At 36.3% G+C, this 22,169-nt stretch overlaps 2 protein-coding genes across 3 annotated transcripts; both read left to right on the top strand.

Annotated features, from left to right (window-relative positions):
• Nucleotides 1–8,079: 8,079 nt before the first annotated feature.
• Nucleotides 8,080–14,000, top strand: LOC146953508 (uncharacterized protein At4g15970-like). 2 transcript variants are annotated; one of them, XM_085710412.1, is made up of 5 exons: nucleotides 8,080–8,471; nucleotides 12,420–12,785; nucleotides 13,076–13,388; nucleotides 13,478–13,557; nucleotides 13,671–14,000. In XM_085710412.1, exons 1-5 carry the CDS (start codon nucleotides 8,190–8,192, stop codon nucleotides 13,674–13,676), a joined length of 1,047 nt encoding a protein of 348 aa, XP_085566538.1. In that variant the 5' UTR covers nucleotides 8,080–8,189; the 3' UTR covers nucleotides 13,677–14,000. The 2 variants fall into 2 exon arrangements, with proteins under 2 accessions (XP_085566538.1, XP_085566530.1); XM_085710404.1 differs by having other exon boundaries at nucleotides 8,210–8,471; nucleotides 13,076–13,557.
• Nucleotides 14,001–15,695: 1,695 nt separating this feature from the next.
• On the top strand, nucleotides 15,696–19,582 carry LOC146953507 (uncharacterized). Its single transcript, XM_085741568.1, has 6 exons — nucleotides 15,696–16,643; nucleotides 16,731–17,004; nucleotides 17,070–17,345; nucleotides 18,294–18,346; nucleotides 18,686–19,244; nucleotides 19,362–19,582. The coding sequence occupies exons 1-6, from the start codon at nucleotides 15,696–15,698 to the stop codon at nucleotides 19,580–19,582; spliced, it is 2,331 nt and encodes a 776-aa protein (XP_085597694.1).
• The last annotated feature ends 2,587 nt before the right edge of the window (nucleotides 19,583–22,169 follow it).

The following is a 22,169-nucleotide window of genomic DNA, read 5'->3' as shown; positions in this document are numbered from 1 at the left end:
TTGTGCTTGAGACTTGCACATTTGAATTTTTAAAGGAATGCATTTGTTATATTTGGTCATTCAACTATTGAAATATGTCATTTGAAACAATCACCTTTTAAAGCGCGCTAAAATCAAAATTTAGATACTTTTGCATGACAAAACAAATTAACCTCAAAGTTAACTAATTAAGGCTACCACAAAATCTGATTTAAATCAAGCATTTTTTCATATTTCAATATATAACACTTAGTATAAGAGTTTAAAAGAAAAATACGTGTTTTCCTAAAAAAAGAAGGATAAATACATGTTTTTATCTCTATAAATGGAAGAAACGGAAATGACACTAAATGGAGAAGATCTTATCCCATGTTTGTTTAGGTTAAGACGAAAGGGTATTTTTGTCCAAAATGGAAAAAATGGAGGAGATTCAAAATGGAAAAAAATGGACAACATGAATTTAATCCAACATCGTAATGATACAAATGTAATGTAACACAACGCTTCGTTTATTGTCCGATTTGAACGTAGATGAAATTAAAACTAAATAAATTTGCCGCATTCTATTATTTTTGAATTGATTTTGCGTACTTGTGTATGTTTAGTTAGCATTTATTTTGGAAATGAATGAATTGATCTTTCTAAGACATGTTTTTAAAAATTTTAGCGTATGAATGTTTTTTAAAAATGTAGAGAATGATTGAGAATTAAAAAAATGATCATAAGGTATTGTGAATGAATGAATGTGGTGAATGAATGTAGTGATAACTGATGATGTATATTGTAAAAAATGCATGTTTAGGGACTTAAAAATACATCATTTCTGTCAAAAATTACTGGTTTGTTAGCTTACTTAAAACCAATGCAAGCTAACTCGCGTTAGATCAGTGTGATTTAAGTCACGCTAGATCTATCGAACGTGCGTTAACTTACGTTGGGGTTATTTTAGGAAGTTTGAGGTGGAAATGAGCAAAAACAAAATAGAGAAAAGCAATTTTTGAGAACTTGGCCAACGTTAAGAAATAGAGTCTCATATTAACTAGAACTTAGATAACCAAATTTGAGTCATTTTCACACATGTATATACTCAAGCACTTTGTTAAAGTGTCTTGAGAAATTTGAACTTGGACACAACCTCAACTTAATTTCATTTGGGCACACACTCACAAATGAATTTTTTAAAAAAAAAAGTGGATTTGAATGATGTGATTAAATAATTTTTCTTTAAATTTTTACATTTGTGTGTGTGTGACCAAATAATTTTAATTTGAGTTTGTGCCCTTGTAAGAATTGCTCAAGTATCTTATATCGGATAAAATATGGCCTGAACACGTGTTTGTAAGTGGGGGTAGTCCTCACGTCACAATATGATTTTATGGGGTTATGTTAGGCCCAACCACGATTTCTAAGATGGCATCAGAGCCTCTCCAAGATCCATTGGGCCACCTGCTATCAGGTTTCCGCTATCGGACCAACCACCATTTATCTCCATGAACCAAACCCAATAGTGATGGTCGTGAGGGGGTGTGTTAAAGAGTCTCACATCAGACAAAATATGGTTTGAACACGTGTTTATAAGTGGGGGCAATCCTCACCTCACAAATCAGTTTTGTGGGGTTGCGTTAGACCCAACCACGATTTCTAAGACACTTTCTCTTGTTTGTCATGGTTGCCTACCAAAAATTGACTTCGAGCTTATAGACATATGACTTCTAACTCTTCTTGCCCGGTTTGTAGTTGGCCTCATGAAACTATTCTGCATGCTCTTGTAGATTGTCTTAAACTAACACAATTTGAATTGATCTCCATCTTATGCACTCTCATAACTAAGAGCATGCAGAATAGTTTCACGAGACCAACCACAAACTGGGCAAGGATTGTCCTAAAACTAACACAATTTGAATTGATCTCCATCTTATGCACTCTCATAACTTCGCCATGGCTTCTATGCTATAATTAGTTCAGTCCAATGCCGTAACATAACGAGGTCTCTCTTTATTTCTAATTGTCGGACCATCTAGAGATCTAGAATGACATTGTTTTTTTTTAATGAACACGCATGACATGATTGGTATACTCACAATCACATTGCCTCTAGTCATGTTTCTATTGCTACTCATCTCGACTACATTACTCAAACTTGTTCTCAACGGGAAATTTATTGGCATTTTTTTATGGTATGATTAAAATTAGGAGGATGTTAACTAATATCCAATGACATTGATTAAACAATCAAAACAAGTAAGTTTTCATAAAAAAAAAATGCTGTAGTTATTATTTGATCAAAAGTAACAATTTATATTTTCAAAATAAAATTTATTTTTATGAATTTCTTAACAGATGCGCATGGACACTGATTAACAAATCCCTTGAAATTAATGTCGATGGAAATACCTTTAGATATTGTTTTCTCCAAGACACATACTCTCTCTTTCTCTCATGTGGCCCCATATAGAATTATTTGTTAAAATATGTAATGATTAGAAACTGTTTGGGTTGTCAAAATAAGATTATTTATGAGATCTATCATATTTTTATGGAGGTATTAAGTTAGACTACTAATTAAGTGTTTATTTAGCATTAATAATTTTTTCTAATATATTAAGCATTAATATGAAAAAAATATAAAAATTGACGTATACACGTGAACGAGTAAGCGTCTATTTTAACCCATTTTTAAGAAGCGTTCAAATGTTATTACTATTATCTCTATCAAATTAAATAATAAAATCTTTTTCTCAACACATTTAGGATTTGGACTGCTCCTTAAAAAAAAGGATTTAGATTGTGTCCATTGTGACTGAATTAAGTCAGCCATATATGATTAGACTCATTCAAAACTTTTGGTTTGAAAGTTTTTGGTCTTGAATACTTCTGAGCTTTAGGTTTTGAACTCTTAAGAACCTTAGGCTCTGGAGTCTTTGGTTTTGGCTTGTTCATTACCTTAGACTTTGATGCCTTTGATCCTGATTGGTTCAAAACCTTAGATTCCGAAGTATTTGGTTTAGAACCTTAACTTTTGCAGCTTCTGGCACACAGTGGGAATACAATCCTTTCTATGCACAATCGAAACAAGACGATTTCATTGGTTTCTCTAAAACCTCCATACTCTTATGGGGGTTATCTTTCAAGAATTCAATTCCTTCTCCTTTATTTCTGCTTACACCATAAATCATTGAAGCTAGCTTACTTCTCTCAATGCTCATTACAATAAACACCTAAACAACAATTTCATGCTTATCATTGGGTTTCATCAGATCACTTCTAAACAAACACTGAACCTCTAACACTACTTAAGCTTCTTTAATAAGTTTGAAGTTATTTGTTATAAGGCTTTTATATGTGTTTAGTCCCTGCAAATAGGGGTCATTGAAAAAATGGTCCCTGTATTCGTTAATCCTGGCAATTTGCCCTCATAAAATTTAATCATTTAAAATTTCGTCCTTCTCCCCACTTAATCACTGCCACACATGAAATTCCAATTTTGCCCTTAAGAAGAGGAAAGAAGATGGAAGCAAGAATTGGAAACTCAGGGGTAAAATTGGAATTTCATGTGTGGCAGTGATTGCCACGTCATTAAATTAGTGATGTGGCAGTGATTAAGTGGGGAGAGTGACGAAATTTTAAATGATTAAATTTTGCGAGGGCAAATTGCCAGGATTAACGAATACAGGGACCATATTTTAAATGATCCCTATTTGCAGGGACTAAACACATATAAAAGCCTTGTTATAATGTTGTGTAATATGTTGTCAAATTTTCGTAATGTTGAGCATTAGTTCAATTTGAACTGTTTGTGTATTGTTATTGTAATGTCGAATTTGTGTATTATGAATGATTGTGTGATGTTATTGCTTACGAGCGAGTATTGTTGTTGAATTTACTATACTGCTTCTGGAATTGCGTTTATGAGTTAGAGGTGTTAAGACATGCCTTTTTGTGTCCTAGTTCCCAAAAATAAGTGTTGTTGATGCCTAACAAAGTGCAACGACAGTTAGCAGTCATCAGAGTTAGCAATGCTTAACCGCTGTTGTAGGAACAACAATTAAATATCGTTGGGTATAAAATAAAAGCTAGTTGTCGTTTGGGATATTTGGGTCTCTTAGGGGTTGTTGGGAGAAAAAAAAGGAGGCCTAAAGAGAAATTTTCGCTTGTGTCTACCTATTGCATGAAACTTACCTAGGCCCAAGCCCATGTCTTAACCCTAAATCCCTATCTCGTCTCCCGTTACTTGTTTTATATAAAGGACGCCAAATCCCTATCTCGTCTTACCTTTAGATGACGATGCTCTTATGAAAACAACCATATCTGTCAAAAATCAAATCAACGAAGTACCAAAGGTATATCATCAACACCAAATCCTCAAATTGATTTACGTTCATTTTATGTTATATATATATCAATACACATATCTTAGTTTTTCCTTATTATGGATCATTTATGTAAGAGCAGTGAATTTTACTCTTATCGATATATGAATATATATATTTCTCAGATCTATATTATTATTTTCATTTATTTTAAAAAAAATCAATTTTTTTGCCTCGCAACACGTATCTTCATTTTACATGGATCTAATAAGCTAGTGATCATCTTCTCTAGTTAATCACCCTTTTCCACTATCTCTCTCATTACTATTGATCTGAACTCATATTTCTTTTGTCTTTTCACTAAGAAAATTGTACTTTTCACCCTTTCAGTTTTGATTTTTTTAAGCTTATTCCTTTTATCATATTAATTTGAGAGAAGCTTCTAGAGTATATCTAACATTTAGCTTCTTCTTTTTTGTTTGTGCAGAATATAACACATATACCTTCGAACCAAAGTTCCTCTCAAAGCTTGAAGTGATTCAATTCATACTCCATGAATCTCTTCCAAAACATACAAGCAAGAAGAGGATGACTCAACTGAGAGGGTAAATGTGAAAAATCAGATGAAGGAAAGAAGGAGGACGTTGAAATTTTTGAAGACATACAATTGTGCTTGAGTAAAATGGAGACTGGCTCAAGCTCAAATGTCATGAGTGATCCAATAGTGGAAAGATGTGAAATAGAAGATTATTTTGACGGTCCTCTATGAGGTGTAGAAGTTTTTTGTTAAATATAAATTGACTTACATTTCATTGTTGTAGAGATATTTTAATGATTAATATATTGTAATTTTTTAAAATGGAAAAATTAATATATTTTTAAGGATGAGAAATGGAGTACAAACGACGCTCCTATCCATTATAAAGTATACAAGAGCTAACTAACCGAAGAGCAACCTCAAAAACCCGAGGCAAAACAAAATTTACAACAAGATTCTTGCAATGCAAAAAAGGAACTAGCCATTATCTTGTACATTTGTGATTTTACTTGTCGTGAAGGTTTCTTCCAAAAACTAGTTGTTATGCTTGTGTTTTGCTTCTCAGCTTGTGATCCTTGAATTTGATGTTCTTGCACACTTTTGGCTTCAATTCTATCATCATTATTTTTGTTACCTAAATTTCCCATTCTATAGTACATTTAGATCTTCAGAATCTCAATATTGTGTACTTTTGACTTGCATACATGATCTACAATCATTAGTACCCTTGATTTTAATTTTGATCTCAAAATTTGATCTTGAATTTGATGCATGACTTTGGTTCTGAATACTTCTTCTAATCTTGTTTGAACTAACTATTCTGAATAGCTTCTAATCTTGGGGAACCATGTTCATGTCTTAAATCACTTATTTAAGTACAAGTAGCGCATCTATATTGACTCTTTTCCCCCTTTTCTTTTGGGGAACTTGTACTTTGATGATGAAAGTTCAAAGCTTATATATTAGTGGTTGAAACGATAGACGGCTAGAATGCATGTAGTGTCCATAGTCCTAACAATTACCAATAAAGATGAAATGATAGTATAAGGCTAGCATGCATATTAAAATGTATAAAGTTCAAAGCTAGTATAAAGATGATATTTGGTTGGTCTAATTTTGACCTTTTATGATCATAACCAATCAAACTGAAATAGACTTAAAGGTGGTTGTTGTTGAAATGTATAAATTCAAAGATTGGTTAAAGATGATATTGTTTCCAAAACGGCATTTTATTAATAGTATTTTTTTTTTGTCTGATTGTACTAATAATACATCTTTTTTGTCTATATTTTTATTGGTCCTGGTGACACTATATTGATCTTTTTTTTTTTTTTTTGAGAGGATGACACTATATTGATCATTCTATGCTATTGAATTTTGATAGTACCAAATTTATAAGATCCTTTTCTCAGCTCAAATATTAGGGATCTACTTTCCACACCCTTGTTTTTGCTACTACAACTTGTTTTTTTCCTTTCAATTTTTTTTTTTGTTGTGTTGTCTTTATGTGGAGTATATATTTGGACGACAAGAGTCTTGAATTATACTCCCGTTATTATTCATCCGAATAAATTGTACTTGTAAGTTAGACTAACACGTTAATTTTGTCAGAAAATTCATAATCATAGATAACACTTCAAATTTAGTTAGAAGAAAATATATCCAAGTGATTGTAATCAGCAATAAATACGACAAAATATTTATAGTGAGCATGAGAAGTTACATAAGACATTGCTCACGCATCACTATGAGCATCATATGAACTTCCTATTTGATTCTCTTCACCGGCTGTTCTTCTTCCTCTTCAACCTCTTCTTCTTCAACAATCTAAAGCTGCTTGATCTTCCTTTCCTTGGAGGCTTCAATAGCTAGAACCTTAGGACGAACACTAGATGCACCACTTCTGGTCTAAGTGGGCATCAGAGTTATCCTCATCTAATATTTCCCCAGCTCCTGTTTGGGTTGTCAAAATAAGATTGTTTATGAGATCTATCATATTTTTATGGAGGTATTGAGTTAGACTACTAATTAAGTGTTTATTTAGCGCATTAATAATTTTTTCCCTAATATATTAAGCATTAATATTAAAAGGGTCATGTTAACCAGTGCTCCGGGGCACTGGTTAAGGAAGCCAAAAGAGGAAATTTTAAATAAAAAAACATATTTTTTCAGCTTTTAAATCTCTGAATGCAAATCCTACTATATTTGACCCTTAACCGGTGCCCCGGGGGCACCGGTTAACATTTCCCATATTAAAAAAAATATAAATTGATGTGTACACGTGAATGAGTAAGCGTCTATTTCAACCTTTTTTGAAGAAGCGTCTATATCAAATTAAATAATAAAATCTTTTACCCGACACGTTTCAGATTTGAATTGCTCCTTAAAAAAAAGGATTTAGATTGTGTCCATTGTGACTGCATAAAGTCAATCATATATGATTCATCTGATCAAGATCAAATAATTTAGATTTTAATGCATAATTTAATCGAACAATTCAAATGCGTGTAGTGACACAGTTGCGATCGCACCAAACACAATCTAGATCCTAATTAAACAACTTTTTTAGGTGAAACCTAATTAATCAAGTGTTAAAGATGCGAATCCATAACCGAAGACATAACTATAAAGTAAGGGTAGTGTTAACTTGTGCCCTTAGGGCACATGTTAAGAAAGTCAAAAGAAGAAATATTCTCTAAAATTTTGTGCATTTAATGGATTAAAAAGTTAAAAATTAAATGCAATGCACATATTCCAATATATTATTTCTATATTTGAATCATTAACCTGTGCCTTTAGGGTAAAAGTTAACATTTCCCATTAAGTAATTAAACAACCATCCATTTATTTATATAGACCCTCGCCTACTTTAATGCGAATCCACTTAAAATCTTGACTAAACTATGACCTGCCATCATATTAGCAAATAAACGTATTCCTAAGCTTAATGCGCGAAAACTATAAGAGATTAGCTCAAGGAGTACTAAAAAAGGTGCTAACGGCAGTGGTACTCCTGCGGGATGTGATATTGACTCGTAGATTTACAATCCAACAACTCTAATTTACACAATCGAGATTGACCGTTGTTTCGCAATATTTCAATCTCGACTATTCATTTTCGATCAGACGATCGACTACAGTTACAGCCGTGGAACCCACATTCGCACATTTACAACGGTCAAATTCCACATTACACTTGGAAGTAGCAAATTCTTACCCCACTTCCTTAATGTGTGTATCTACCTACTATCACAATCATCATTGCCTTCATAACTCACTCACATCACTAACTTTCCGTTTTTAAACTCACCGTCGTTTTTACAAATACGCACCACCGAACATGACCGCACCGCCAACACCAAATGCCGCTCTCACACCCGCCGCCGCGCACGCTACCATCTCATCGCCGACGATCCTCTTCGTCGTCGTACCTCCATACCGCCACTAACTCCGCCTCCTCCATGTCGCCGCCGGAATCCCCCTCCCTCCATCCCCATCACATCCTCATCGTAGCGCTGTTTTTCGCCGCCGTTTCTCTCTCCACCTTACTCCTCTTCAGAGACGCTGATTACTCTCACTTCGCTTCCTCTTATTCCTTCCGTTTTCCAACCGTTTTTCCCTCCGCTTCCAACGATTCCGCCACGGTGAGTTACATCGTTTTTTTTTTCCTTCTTGTTGTTGAAATTGTGATTTAGAATGTGTATTGATTAGATTATCTTAATTTGATTTTAGTAACTGTTGTAAGAATAAAATGTGATGGTTGTTCAGGCTGAAATTGGATAAATTGAAACAATACTATAGAATTTAGATTGTAGTATCATTTTATAATATGATGTGATACTATAGCGGAATTTGGGCAAATCATTATTGTTCTTGTGATACACTAATTAGTATACAATATTGTAAAACAGAGGCTATAGAGGTACTACAATACTGTTGCATAGCGGAATTTGAACAAACCGCTATTTTCTGCGATTCACAATTGATAACACTACGAAAAACACATACGAGGGTCGTACTGGCTAACTACTAGTACTAACAAAAGACATATTTAGATACGTTTTTAGGGTAAACAGTCATTTTGGTTTTGAATGTGAAAGACGTTATCAATCTAGTCCTCAAGTGTATCGAATTTTTTTAGTGGCTTAATGAGGAATGCGGTAACTTTAAACTTGTTTGAGGGTTTTGAGGTGGGTAACAATGGGTTGACGGTATCTCATTTGCAATATGCGGATGACACTCTTTGCATAGGTAAAGCTACGGTGGCTAATCTTTGGACTATGAAGGCTTTGCTTCGGGGTTTCGAAAAGGTGTCGGGGTTGAAAATCAATTTTTCAAAGAGCTCCTTGATAGGAGTGAATGCTCCTTCGGAGTTTATGGCGATGGCTTGTGATTTCTTGGATTGTAGAGAAGCCCATCTTCCGTTCATATACTTGGGTCTCCCGGTTGGGGCGAGTGCAAGGAAAGTTTCTACTTGGGATCCGATGTTGGAAGTTCTAAGTGGGAGATTGAACTCTTGGAGCCATAGATATATTAGCTTTGGAGGGAGAATTGTGCTTCTCAACTCGGTGTTAAATTCGATTCCTATTTTCTACCTCTCTTTCTTGAAATTGCCGGTGAAGATGTGGAAGATTATTGTCAAAATCCAAAGAGATTTTCTTTGGGGTGGAGTGGGAGGGGGTAAGAAGATTAGTTGGGTGAAATGGAAGTCGGTTTGTCAAGACAAGAAGATTGGTGGCTTAGGTGTCAAAGATGTGAGGTTGGTGAATGCGAGTTTATTAGCAAAGTGGCGTTGGAGATTGTTAGATGGTGAAAATACTTTATGGAAAGAGGTGCTAAGGGAGAAATATGGCACTAGTTTTGATAGTTTGTTGGAGGGGGTGAGGCGGTGATTCAAAATAATCCATTTTGTGGTGATTCAAAATAATATGGCACTAGCTTTGATATTTTGTTGGAGGGGGGTGAGGTGGTGATTCAAAATAATGCATCTTTGTGGTAGAAGGAGATAGTGAGATTAGATGATTTTGGGGGACAAAGGTGGTTCACATCGGAGCTCCGAAGAAGAGTGGGTAATGGTTTAAATACAAGCTTTTGGAAGGTTAAGTGGTGTGGTGACATGCCCTTTAAACTCAAATATCCTAGACTTTTCTCCTTATCAAGTCAAAAGGAGGCTTCTATCGGAGATTTGGTGTCGAATGGGGAGTGGTCTCTCCTTTGGCGAAGAACACTTTTTGTTTGGGAGGACCAATTGGTGGTGGAATTATTGGCGGAGTTGGAGGGAAGGACATGGAGTGACGAGGAGGACCGGTGGAGGTGGGAGCTCGAAGATATAGGGATATTCACGGTTAAATCGGCCTATTCAAAATTAGAACGTTTGTTCTTAATGGATGATTTACGGCGGGAAGAGGAAAGAATGGTGTTCTCTAATTTATGGAAAAGCCCGGCTCCCTCTAAAGCAATAGCATTCTCTTGGAAACTATTTCTTAACCGGGTGCCAACTAGAGATAATCTTAGTTTTAGGAATGTGTTACCGGTGGATGCTCCTAATTCTTGTGTGATGTGTGATGAGGAGGTCGAATCGGCCCGTCATCTATTTATTCATTATGAGGTGGCCATGGAGGTTTGGCATGAGGTGATGAGGTGGTTTGGTAATTCCTTTATAACTCCTCCGGATTTTTCATTCATTGGGAGTGTTGGAGTGGAATGGAAAGAAACAAGAAAATCCGGAAGGGTCTTTGGCTTGTTTGGCATACTACTATGTGGGTTTTGTGGAGAGCTAGAAATGACAAAATTTTCAATAATTTGAATTGGGAGGTAGGGGAACTCATAGAGGAGATTAAAGTATTATCTTGGCGTTGGTTGTTGACTCGGATTAAAACATCGATTTGTATGCATTACGAATGGAAGTGGAATCTGAAGGCGTGCCTATTAAGGTAATTGTGAGCTGCTGGGTTTTAGGTGGTGGTGAGCGCTGTTGGCGTCTGTTAGGGTGGTTTTGGAGCTGCTGTCTAGGACGTTCAGCTTCTGCAGGTAGGCTGCTTTGCGCCTGTGTTGTGCAGCAGTGGTTTCACTGGCCAGCGGTTGAGCTTTTTTTCCATTTTCTGGTGGGGTAGGCTAGTCAGTTGCTTGTCTGTGGGGTGCTGTTTGGTGGGCAGTTCTGTTTAGTCTTTGCTTGGTGCTTGCGCCTCTTTAGCAGTTTCGTTTTTTGGGGTGTGTTTTTGGTAGAGGTTCCTCATATATACGTTCCTACCTTGTTAGGTGTTCCGCATATATACGGCACCTTTGTATTGTTTTCTTTGTGGTCCAAGATTTTGTGATTCTTTCACTTGCTTGGCTTAATAAATTTTGCCGTTTCAAAAAAAAAAAAAAAAAAACACGTCCCAAGTGTCTCTTTTGTTAGTAATTTTATGGACTAAATTGGCCAACGAAAAACACATTCGACGACTAAACTAACTAACTAAAATCACATTTGAGGACCAAAATGACTAACAAAGGAAACATTTAGGTATGGTTTTGTAATTTTCATACATTCAAGGGCTACTGTGAAAGCGCTTCGCATATTCAGGGACTGAAATAAATATTTACATTGTGTTTTTATAGTTCTAATACACTCAAGCACTATATCAACATCGACTCACTCAAATACCAAAATGGCTAGTTACTAATTGTTTGCTTGAGAAAGATTGATGACTGTCATGAAAATGGAGAATTTTTTAATTTTATTTTTTGGGATTTTTACACTTCTAATGATTGGTTGTGGTTGTGGAGTAGTTGAAGGTGGAGGATGGGTTATTTAAGTACAGTATTTAAAATGCAATCAAATGTGAATGATTAGTTAAGTGTATATGCCGATTTTTGTTATAATTTGTCAAGCCCTTGGGCCGCATACTGAGTTTTTAAAGAAAAAAAGATTGCTGCTTTGGAATATATTGATTTCTTCATTGCAAAATATGAGCAAGACTAGATGTTTTAAATCACTTTAATCATTTTTAGATACATCAATTTTTAAGTTATGTTTTCCTGATATTGAGTTCTCGTCAGTTAGTTGTATTGTTGGTCAGTAAGATGGGAAGTGGACGGAATTGTCCTTGCAAGATGCAAGAGTTTCTATAATTAGGTCACTTTTTGGTCTTGTGAACATAGTCAATTCAATATTGTTTGTTTTTCAACACAATTCTTTCTTGCTCAATTTAGGTTCATAAACATCGCATGCCTGACAAAACATTATTTCAACTAGATTGTAATTATCATTGACACTTTTATATCCCATTCCCTCTCCTCCACTACGGTTGAATCAGTCAATCATGGGGCATGTTATTCAGTAAAGAAGATTAGGCTAGCCTGACAAAATAACATGCTTTTGAAAAGTTGGCTAGGCCAAGTGAAATTATTGGGCCGAACTTTTTGGTAACCGTAAGGACAAACTGGATTGTCCTTGACCCTTTTTCATGTTTGAAGTTTGGGAAGATCTACCAAAATGGACAGTCTGAGCCCAACTGACAGATCTTATTGTTATTGTGGTTTTTTTGTGTAATTCACCCACACAAGAAGTTTTCGCATATTTTATTCTTTTGGAATTGATTGTTCTGCAGACTAGGAATGAATATCCACTTGAAAAGATTCTGAATGAGGCTGCCATGGAAGATAGAACTGTTATATTGACCACATTAAATGAAGCATGGGCAGCACCAAATTCAGTCATTGATCTTTTCCTGGAGAGCTTTAGAATTGGAGTTCGTACTCGTAGGCTTTTGAATCATTTAGTAATTATTGCATTGGACCAGAAGGCATTTGTACGCTGTCAGGCTATACACACCTATTGCTTTTTGCTTGTTAGTGAAGGTAATGATTTTCATGAAGAGGCATTCTTTATGACTCCTCTCTATTTGAAGATGATGTGGAGAAGGATTGATTTCCTGCGTTCAGTTCTTGAGATGGGATACAATTTTGTGTTCACGGTATGTATTTCAATTTTCAATCACTGACCTTTTGTGTGTAGTCCTTATGGCCTTGTTTTGTGAACCTTGGGAACATTAAATAGTTCCATTGCAGTTAAATTTACAGCTATGTTTTTTTTTTTTTTTTTTAATATCATTGTATCTTGGGTGTTTATTTTGTTTTTCAAATAACTGAAAAAATCTATATAAAAAGCTAGGTACATTCCTAAGGTGTCTTAAAAAATCTATAAAAAGCTAGGTACATTCCTAAGGTGTTTTAATTAGAAACCTGTTCTGTATTTCTCTTCTAGGATGCCGATATCATGTGGTTTAGGGACCCATTTCCACGGTTTCACGACGATGCAGATTTCCAGATAGCATGTGATCATTTCACAGGTTTCTTTGACGATGTACATAACAGACCCAATGGAGGGTTCAACTTTGTCAGGTCCAATAATAGGTCAATAGAGTTTTACAAATTTTGGTACTCCTCACAAGACACCTATCCCGGATACCACGATCAGGATGTCCTCAATTTCATCAAGGTTGACCCTTACATTTTTGATATTGGGCTGAAGATGAAATTCCTGGATACAGCTTATTTTGGTGGGCTTTGTGAACCAAGTAGAGATTTAAATCAAGTTTGTACAATGCATGCAAATTGTTGTTATGGTATGGATAATAAGCTTCACGATCTTAAAATTATGCTTCAGGATTGGAGACACTATTTGACCTTGCCTCCAAGTTTAAAGAGATTGTCAATTATATCCTGGAGAGTTCCTCAGAAATGCAGGTTGGCCATGTACTCCAGCTTTTTCATACTTATATTTTAATCTTGTTTTTGTTTACCATTCTTCGTATGCTTTTTTCATTAATGGGTTCTTATTGGGGTAAAATTTCACTCAGCCTTGATGCCCTCAAGCCCAGTGATTCACCAGAAAAGAGTGTTCAAGAAGATTAAAGGTCTCATTGCACATGTTAGTTTCCAATGCATCAATTGGACATTCAGCTGAAATGCGCTACACGAAAGATTTTTTTTATTTTTTTTTAGGTTAGATATTTTTTCAGCTTAGCTACTGTAAACGATAAGAATTGGATTATAATGCTATTAATGTATAGACAGCTCTAGCCAATATAAATTTGAAAAGAAATGTCAATTTTGCTAAACTAACTATTGAAGGAGGTATCTTTACACTCACGATTTAAAAGATATAACATACTCTTCAATTCATTGAATATGTCTGTGTTTTACCCAGTTTTGTACAACATTATGGTGATTGTCCATTTTGTATCCTCCTAATTATATAGTACCACAGAAGATCCAAGAGAGTTATAACTAGTTAAAATTTGACTACAACTAGCTGTGGCGAACAATTGTAGTGATTTGATAGCTAGTTTTTGAATATGTCTGATGGTGAGCAGAAGCTGATAGGAAGGAAGGCCTTCAACCACTTCGGGGAGAATACCCTGAAGCAAATTCATATCAACGATCATGATGGCCTTTGGTATGCAGATGCCATTGGGACGTGAACCCTTCTCTTGCTTATGTTTCCTCACTCTGAAGCTTGTAATTCAAACATGTCTGGATAAATGTAGCCATTGTAGACTCCATTCTACCAGGAATTTTTGCCAAATTGATTTGCCATTATAAAGATGTTTTCAAATCATATCTTATTCAATGTAAAACTCTCAACTCACATCCCTCACGCCAAGTTCTAGACATCTGGCGCGTGATCTGAGTGACCTGATAGTGGGTGGCCTAATAGATATTAGGAGGGCTATGATATCATCTCAAAATTTAGGTCGAACCAACTTAACCATACAAAACCTGCTTATAAACTGAGATGTCTTCCATCTGTACGAGACTTTCAACAACATCAAAGAATTCATTTACACACTGCTTGAGTGATCATTATAATACATGAGTCATAAGTTGTTGAAATGTGGTTGGCCTGTTTGTTAGTCCAGAAGGCTTCACAAGTCATTCAAAATGGCCCTTGCGTGTTCTTTGCCGCAAACACGGTGCCATTGAAGGCCTTAATGCAATGTGGGTGTGCCTTGTGGCCGTGTTTCACTTTGAAATTGCTCGATTGCGATCACGAGAGCTTATCTACTAATCTACAACAACCATGTTTTGGTGTTTTCTAGGCACGACTCATCATTTATAGGCCATGAATTGTAAGTTTTCATCCACAACCTCATGTTTTTCCAGCTAAAATCTAATAGACTTGAAGAAATTGACAAAAGACCCGCGAAAAAGAAGAAATGAGCGGCTATCATGTTTTAACACTAACCGAAGAAAAACTTTAAATTTAGGGTTTCCCATGCTTGACAATGAATCAAAGATGATGAGAATTTCGCTCCTCACAAGTGAAACATAATCTCTTCTCTCACTTGACATGCACTTTAGCAGGGGTTAATTTAGTGTTTTTTATTCTTTTTCGCAATCAATCAAATGATGAAGAGGTCCATGCAAACCAACTGTCTTATTTTCTTAATGTATCGAATAAAGCTTAATCCCATCCCTTAATCAATTCACAACTGAGTTTCAGAGGCAAATTCTCATAAATGAGGATCAAAATCTTAAAGCCCTTTTTAAGGTTTGATCTTATACAAATATAAACATTTATGTGGTCTAAGTTTACCACATTTCTTAAAACCGCAAATAATTTTAGAAAGGGTCTTACTATTAGAGTTTTAGTAACAATAGTTAATTTTCCAGCCCTTTGTTAGCTTTTCACAGCTGTATGTTACAGCTCTTAGTTAACTTTTCACAGCTATTATACATCAGCTGCTCTGCTATATATAAGCAAGAGCCTCTCTATTGTAACCAAGTGAAGAATATTTAATACAACATCAGAAACAATATTTCTTCTCTTTCAATTTTCCTTTTCTGTTTTCAATATGATATCACAGAGCTAGGTTTCGGTTATGGGGGATTCATCGCAAAATTCTCCTCCACCACCACCACCACCTCCTCCACCGTCACCACCCTTGGTTCACAACACTGTTCCTCTTAGTACGGTGCCACCACCTCTTATTACTTTTCAATTGAAGATTTCCGAGAAATTAGATGAGAAAAATTTTCTCGTGTGGCAACAACAAATCGAACCAGTGGTAAACGCTCACAATCTTCAAAGTTTTTTGTACTATGCTGAGATTCCTGATGAATTCATCAAGGATTCTATCACGAACTCTTTCTCTGAAAATCCTCCGTATTGCACATGGATTCAGCAAGATCAGTGGCTGTTATCATGGCTTCAGTCTACGATCTCAAGTTCTGTTATGACACGTATTTTTGGATGCACACATGCTTCACAATTGTGGCAACGAATTCAAGATCACTTTCAGAAGCTCACGCGTGCGAGAGCTCGTCAATTACGATCTGAACTACGTGCAACGACGCTTGATGATCGATCTGTTGATGATTATCTTCAACGTATCAAGCATCTGGTTGATTCATTAGCCTCTGTTGGAGATTCAATTCCCTCGCAACAACACATTGATGTTATTCTTGAAGGGCTTCCGCGTGATTATGAGCCCGGTATCTCTGTTATTGAGAGTAAGTTTGAGGATATTCTGTTGGAAGAGCTTGAAGCTCTTCTCATCGCACATGAGATGCGTATGTCTAAGTTTGATAAACAGATTAAGCTTGATTCTGCTTCAATTAATCTTACTCCAGCGAAATCTGTCATCGGGTCCATTCCTTCGCCTTCGCCTCCCGGTTTGTCTTCTCAAGCTAATCTTGTTGTTCACACCGATTCCATTGATTCAACCTCCAACTCCCATTTCCCTAGCTATGGCAGTGGTTTTCGTGGACGTGGCGGTCGAAATGGCCGTGGACGTGGGCGAGGACGCTTTGGCAACGTTCAATGCCAAGTATGCTTCAAGTTTGGACATCTTGCTTCCATGTGTTATCATAGGTTTGATCAACAATATCAGGTACCAATTCCCCATGATTTTTAGGGTTATGCACGGGGTCCCTATGGTATATCTTCTCAAGGTGGAGCTCCTCTTTATGGTTATACCAATCCTCTGATTCGTCCCCAATTTCCCTCACCTATTCGCCCTCAAGCCAATCTGCAACCCAACGCTATGCTTGCTAATTCCTTTCCCTCATTCAACAATGCTTGGTTCCCAGACTTTGGAGCCTCCTTTCATGTGACCAATAGTTCTCAGAACATTCAACAACAGGTCCCCTTTGAAGGTCCTGACCAGATCTTCATAGGGAATGGCCAAGGTTTGAAAATTTTATCCTCTGGTTCTTCTCAATTTTGCCCACATACTAACCTAATTCTTCTCTAGTGCTACATAATCTTCTTCATGCTCCTTCTATCACCAAAAACTTAATCAGTGTTAGTAAGTTTGCTAGGGATAATCATGTTTTCTTTGAGTTCCATCCTAACTTTTTCCTTGTCAAATCTCAGGCCAACAAGGAAGTTCTTCTTTATGGCAATGTAGGTCGTGATGGACTTTACGAGTTCCCTCATCTCAAACTCCAGTCTCCAGCTTCATGTCTTGTCAGCAGTTCTTCTAGTTTTGAACCATCTAGTTATCCTTCCCCTGTAATAAATACTCTCTGTAAGAGTGCTCAGTTTAATTGGCATCTCAGATTAGGCCATCCCAATCCCCACTCTATGTAAACTATCTTAGATTTTGTAATATTCGTTCTTCAAATAAGAATGATATTTTCTGCTCTGCCTGTTGTATGGGAAAAGCTCACCGTTTACACTCTCCTCTTTCCACTACACAATACACTGCACCTTTAGAATTGATTTACAGTGATCTTTGGGGTCCTGCTCCTGTTGTTTCTTCTAATCAATTTAAATATTACATTTCATTCATAGATGCTGCTACTAGGTTCACATGGATATATCTTTAAAAAAAAATCTGATGATCTTAATATTTTTAAACAATTTAAATCCATGGTTGAGCTTCAGTTTGGTTTTTCCATCAAATCTATTCAAACTAATTGGGGGGGGGGTGAATTTCGACCCTTTACTAAGTACCTATCTGATTTAAGCATCATTCATCGATTGATTTTTCCCCACACACATCATCAAAATGGGGTGGTTGAGCGTAAACACAGACACATTGTTGGTTTAGGATTAACCTTACTCAGTCATGCCTCCCTTCCCCTTAAATTCTGGGATTATGCTTTTCTTACAGCAGTATATCTGATCAATAGGCTTCCTACTGCTTCTCTGCACAATGCTATTCCCTACACTGTTTTATTCAAGCAAACACCTGACTATTATTTTCTTAAAGTGTTTGGATGTGCATGTTTCCCTCTATTAAGACCCTACAACACTCACAAGTTCGAATTTAGGTCCCATGAGTGCCTTTTTCTTGGTTATTCTACCTCTCATAAGGGGTACAAATGTCTCTCACATAGTGGAAGACTTTTTATCTCCAAAGATGTCCTATTCAATGAGTCTAGATTCCCATATAACGACTTATTTGTTCCCAACTCTGAGTCATCTCAGTCTTTGTCCAAAGTCTTTATTTCTGTTCCTCCCTTTCCTGCAGTACCAGTTCCACCCATTGCCCCTATTCTTGTTTCCACTCCATTCTCTCCTATGGTCAGTACAAATCCTATTAATATTTCCTCACCATTGCAGCACTCCACCAATCAATTCCCTACTTCACCACTACATCAGTCATCTTCTACCTCTTCACCTAGACCTCAACCTACATCCTTACCACTCTCTCCCACCATCTCTCACCTATCCCTAGATTCTTCTCATCTCCCTTCCGACTCTTCAGTTTATCCAGCTACTACAATAGCCAATTCCCACTCATAATCACCTAGCCCTCCACCTCTTCAAACCATTAACCCTGCCAACACTCATCCCATGCAAACTAGACTCAAAACTGGCATCCCTTTACCTAAACTACATCCATCTATCTTTCTTGCCCAGACTGAACCTCACACAGTTAAACAAGCCCTAGAGGATCCTAAGTGGTTGGCAGCTATGCAAGAGGAATACTCTGCCCTTGAGAAAAATAAAACATGGTCCCTTGTGCCTCTTCCCCCCAACAGGCAAGCAATTGGCTGCAAATGGGTGTTCCGCGTCAAACAAAATATTGATGGCACAGTGAACAAGTATAAAGCAAGGTTGGTTGCTAAAGGCTTTCACCAACAACATGGTTTTGACTTTCATGAGACATTCTCACCAGTCATCAAACATGTTACCATTAGACTAATTCTCACACTGGCTCTCACAAATCATTGGAAAATTCAGCAATTGGACATTAACAATGCATTTTTGAATGGGTTTCTTGATGAGGAGGTCTACATGGATCAACCTCCTGGCTTCTCTAATGGTAATTCTCAATTAGTGTGCAAGTTGCACAAGGCTTTATATGGCCTCAAACAGGCCCCACGTCAGTGGTTTGAAAGACTCAAAGGGACTCTTATCAGTTTTCATTTTGTGGCCAACAAATGTGATTCATCTCTTTTCAGCTACAATTCTAATGGTTGATGCGTGTATGTTCTTGTATACGTGGATGATATAATCATCACATGCAATTCTTCTTCCTTCATTCAAACTATTACCAACAAGCTTCACAAGGTTTTTGCTCTCAAGCAATTAGGTTCCCTTGATTATTTTCTTGGTATAGAAGTCAAAGCACAAACTGATGGCTCTTTGTTGTTATCTCAGGGCAAGTACATATGTGACTTGCTAACCAAGACTAATATGACTAGTGCTAGCCCTGTTTCTACTCCTATGGTATCTACTGCAAAGCTCACAAAAACTGACTCTCCTAATTTCTTTGACCCTACCTTGTATAGGTCTGTAGTTGGTGCACTTTAGTATGTAACCATTACCAGACCCGAACTTAGTTTCTCAGTAAACAAGGTTTGCCAATTCATGGCTAATCCTCTTGATATGCATTGGCAAGCTGTCAAAAGGATACTCAGATACTTAGCCGGTACTCAACATCTTGGCCTGCATCTTTCCCCAACCTCTTCATCCCTACCTCTTCCTTTGTATGGTTACTGTGATGCAGACTGGGCTGCAGATCCAGATGATCGTCGTTCTACCTCTGGTGCTGCAGTATTTTTAGGACCTAATCTTCTCTCTTGGCGGTCCAAGAAACAGACTGTTGTTGCTCGCTCTAGTGCAGAAGCAGAATACCGCAGTCTATCTCTCATCACTGCAGATGTAACACCCCGTTTTCCCAACGTAGAAATTTCATAAATAAATCAGAGTTTTTCAACATAAAACGGAATGTCACATTCTTTTCTTAAAAATCATAAATGGAATAAATAATAATTTATCCTTCAAAAATCATTCAACATAAGTATTTCTAAACTTTGCAGCGGAATTAGTTCAACATCATAAAAATAGTCTTTGGCACAAGGGCCTCAATATAAAATTTCATAAAACTTATTTCAACATCAATTCTTGAAAGATTCATAAAGTAATACGTAAGGAACAGAAAGTAAAGACATAATCCCATCCCGTTACGTATCAGAGCACCTAAGACACACTTGTGAGGAGTCCACTCACGACCGCAACTAATCCTGGTTACCTGCAAGTTACCCATACAAAGAGCAACATTTCCAAGCAGAGGGGTGAGATTTCTCAAACAATAATATAAAGCATATAAATCATATAAAATACATTCAACAACTTAAACATCTTATAATTCATTAATCATATCTAACAACTTAAACTTTCTTAACTAGTGTCACTATTCTTCCTATATTAGTCATATACTTCATCTTATATTATCAATAATATCACATACATCATCACATATCATCATTAGTAAACATGTAACATCATATCATAAATCACATAGCTTCCTACCATAAATCACATAGCATCTTATCATAAATCACATAGCATCTTATCATAAACAACTTCATAATCAATCATCATAAGCAACTTCGTAATCAATCATCATACACATCATAATCATTCATCATCTTAACCATCATAATCATTCATAAAGCACTTCATTAATAGCTCATCAACTTGACATCTTAACATCTCGATAACTTGACATCTTAACAACTTGACCTGACAATGCATCTAGACTCGACTATGCAACTTTTAACGTCTTAAACCATCTTTGATCATCATGAAAATGCAAATGCATGTGGTACCATTTTAGGGCATAAGCCCTCATCATCGTGGTTGAGCATAAATATACTCCTAGGGCATAAGCCCTCATCGTCGTGGTTGAGCAAAAGCTCCATCGTCGTGGTTGAGCAAAAAGCTCCATCGTCGTGGTTGAGCAAAAAGCTCCATCGTCGTGGTTGAGCAAAAGCTCCATCGTCGTGGTTGAGCAAAAGCTCCAGGGCATGAGCCCTCATCTTTAAATGAGTATGCATGGACTCAACATCTTACGTCTTAGAAACTTTATGAACATCTATGACATCCTAACATCTTGATATCTTGACAACATAACATCTTAACAACTTGATGACTTCATAACGACTCGACGACTTAACAACTCTTATCATCTTAACGTCTTAACATCTTAACATCTTGACAACATATGGATCACATAAATAATTCATGTCATATCATAATATAACAATATCAAATGATAATAAACAACATCTTAAAACATCATATTCATCAATCATAAACAACTTCATATAACATCGTATTTAAACATCGACAATAATTCACTATGTATCTTTGTAAAAACATAATAAATTATCCACAACATATTTTCATGTCAAACCAAAGCTACTGGAAAGATATCACAAATATCAACAACTTTCATGTTTAGAACAAAGATCAATTCAAAACAGAAACATATGAACAAAACGCAAAAACATGAAACAGAGAATGCTGTCACCGTACAATTTCGCGAAGACCTCCCTGTAGTATTTTAATCATAACTCAAAGACCAAACATTATTTTCACGTCAAACCAAAGCCAATAGAAAGCTAACAAAATTATCTAAAACTTTCATGTTTACGCCTAAGACCAATTCTGTACCGATCAATACCAGTTTTTATTTTAAATTCGGAAAAGTTGTGCTGAAAGTCCATAAAAATTCACTGTGACCTACGTGTAGTAATTTGACCATAACTCAAACTCTATAAATCCTATTGACGTGAGACCAACGGCATTAGAAAGCTAACATCCATACCTACAACTTTCGTGTTTACACCTAAGACCAATTCGGCACCGATCAATTCCAGTTTTAATATCAAAATTCGGGCTGAATGTAGATTTTCTCCAAGTTTCACCTAATCTCATGGTTCTAACCTCAAAACTACTTCCAATAATCATCCTATGGATTATCTAAGGTCTGTACATAATTTCTACATCAATTCAATAAGTTTTCATCTTCTAATCATCAAATCTCTTTCAAAACCCTAATTCTCAAATTCTCACAAACTCTCCCCAACTTGTTAGATGTAATCTAATAACA

The sequence above is a fragment of the Medicago sativa genome, chromosome 1, assembly GCF_051527215.1.
Source record: "Medicago sativa cultivar Bolivia chromosome 1, Bolivia_mono, whole genome shotgun sequence".
NCBI lineage: Eukaryota > Viridiplantae > Streptophyta > Magnoliopsida > Fabales > Fabaceae > Medicago > Medicago sativa.
Note: the sequence above shows the minus strand (reverse complement) of the source record. Positions and strands in the feature narration are given on the sequence as shown.

Coding starts and splice junctions, on each gene's coding strand:
- LOC146953508 (XM_085710404.1), top strand. CDS start 8,289: ATGTCGCCGCCGGAATCCCCCTCCCTCCATCCCCATCACATCCTCATC. Junction 12,786..13,075: donor GATACAATTTTGTGTTCACG/GTATGTATTTCA, acceptor TTTCTCTTCTAG/GATGCCGATATCATGTGGTT. Junction 13,558..13,670: donor AGAGTTCCTCAGAAATGCAG/GTTGGCCATGTA, acceptor AATTTCACTCAG/CCTTGATGCCCTCAAGCCCA.
- LOC146953507 (XM_085741568.1), top strand. CDS start 15,696: ATGGGGGATTCATCGCAAAATTCTCCTCCACCACCACCACCACCTCCT. Junction 17,005..17,069: donor CTTCATAGGGAATGGCCAAG/GTTTGAAAATTT, acceptor ATTCTTCTCTAG/TGCTACATAATCTTCTTCAT. Junction 18,347..18,685: donor CCACTCCATTCTCTCCTATG/GTCAGTACAAAT, acceptor TTTCTTGCCCAG/ACTGAACCTCACACAGTTAA.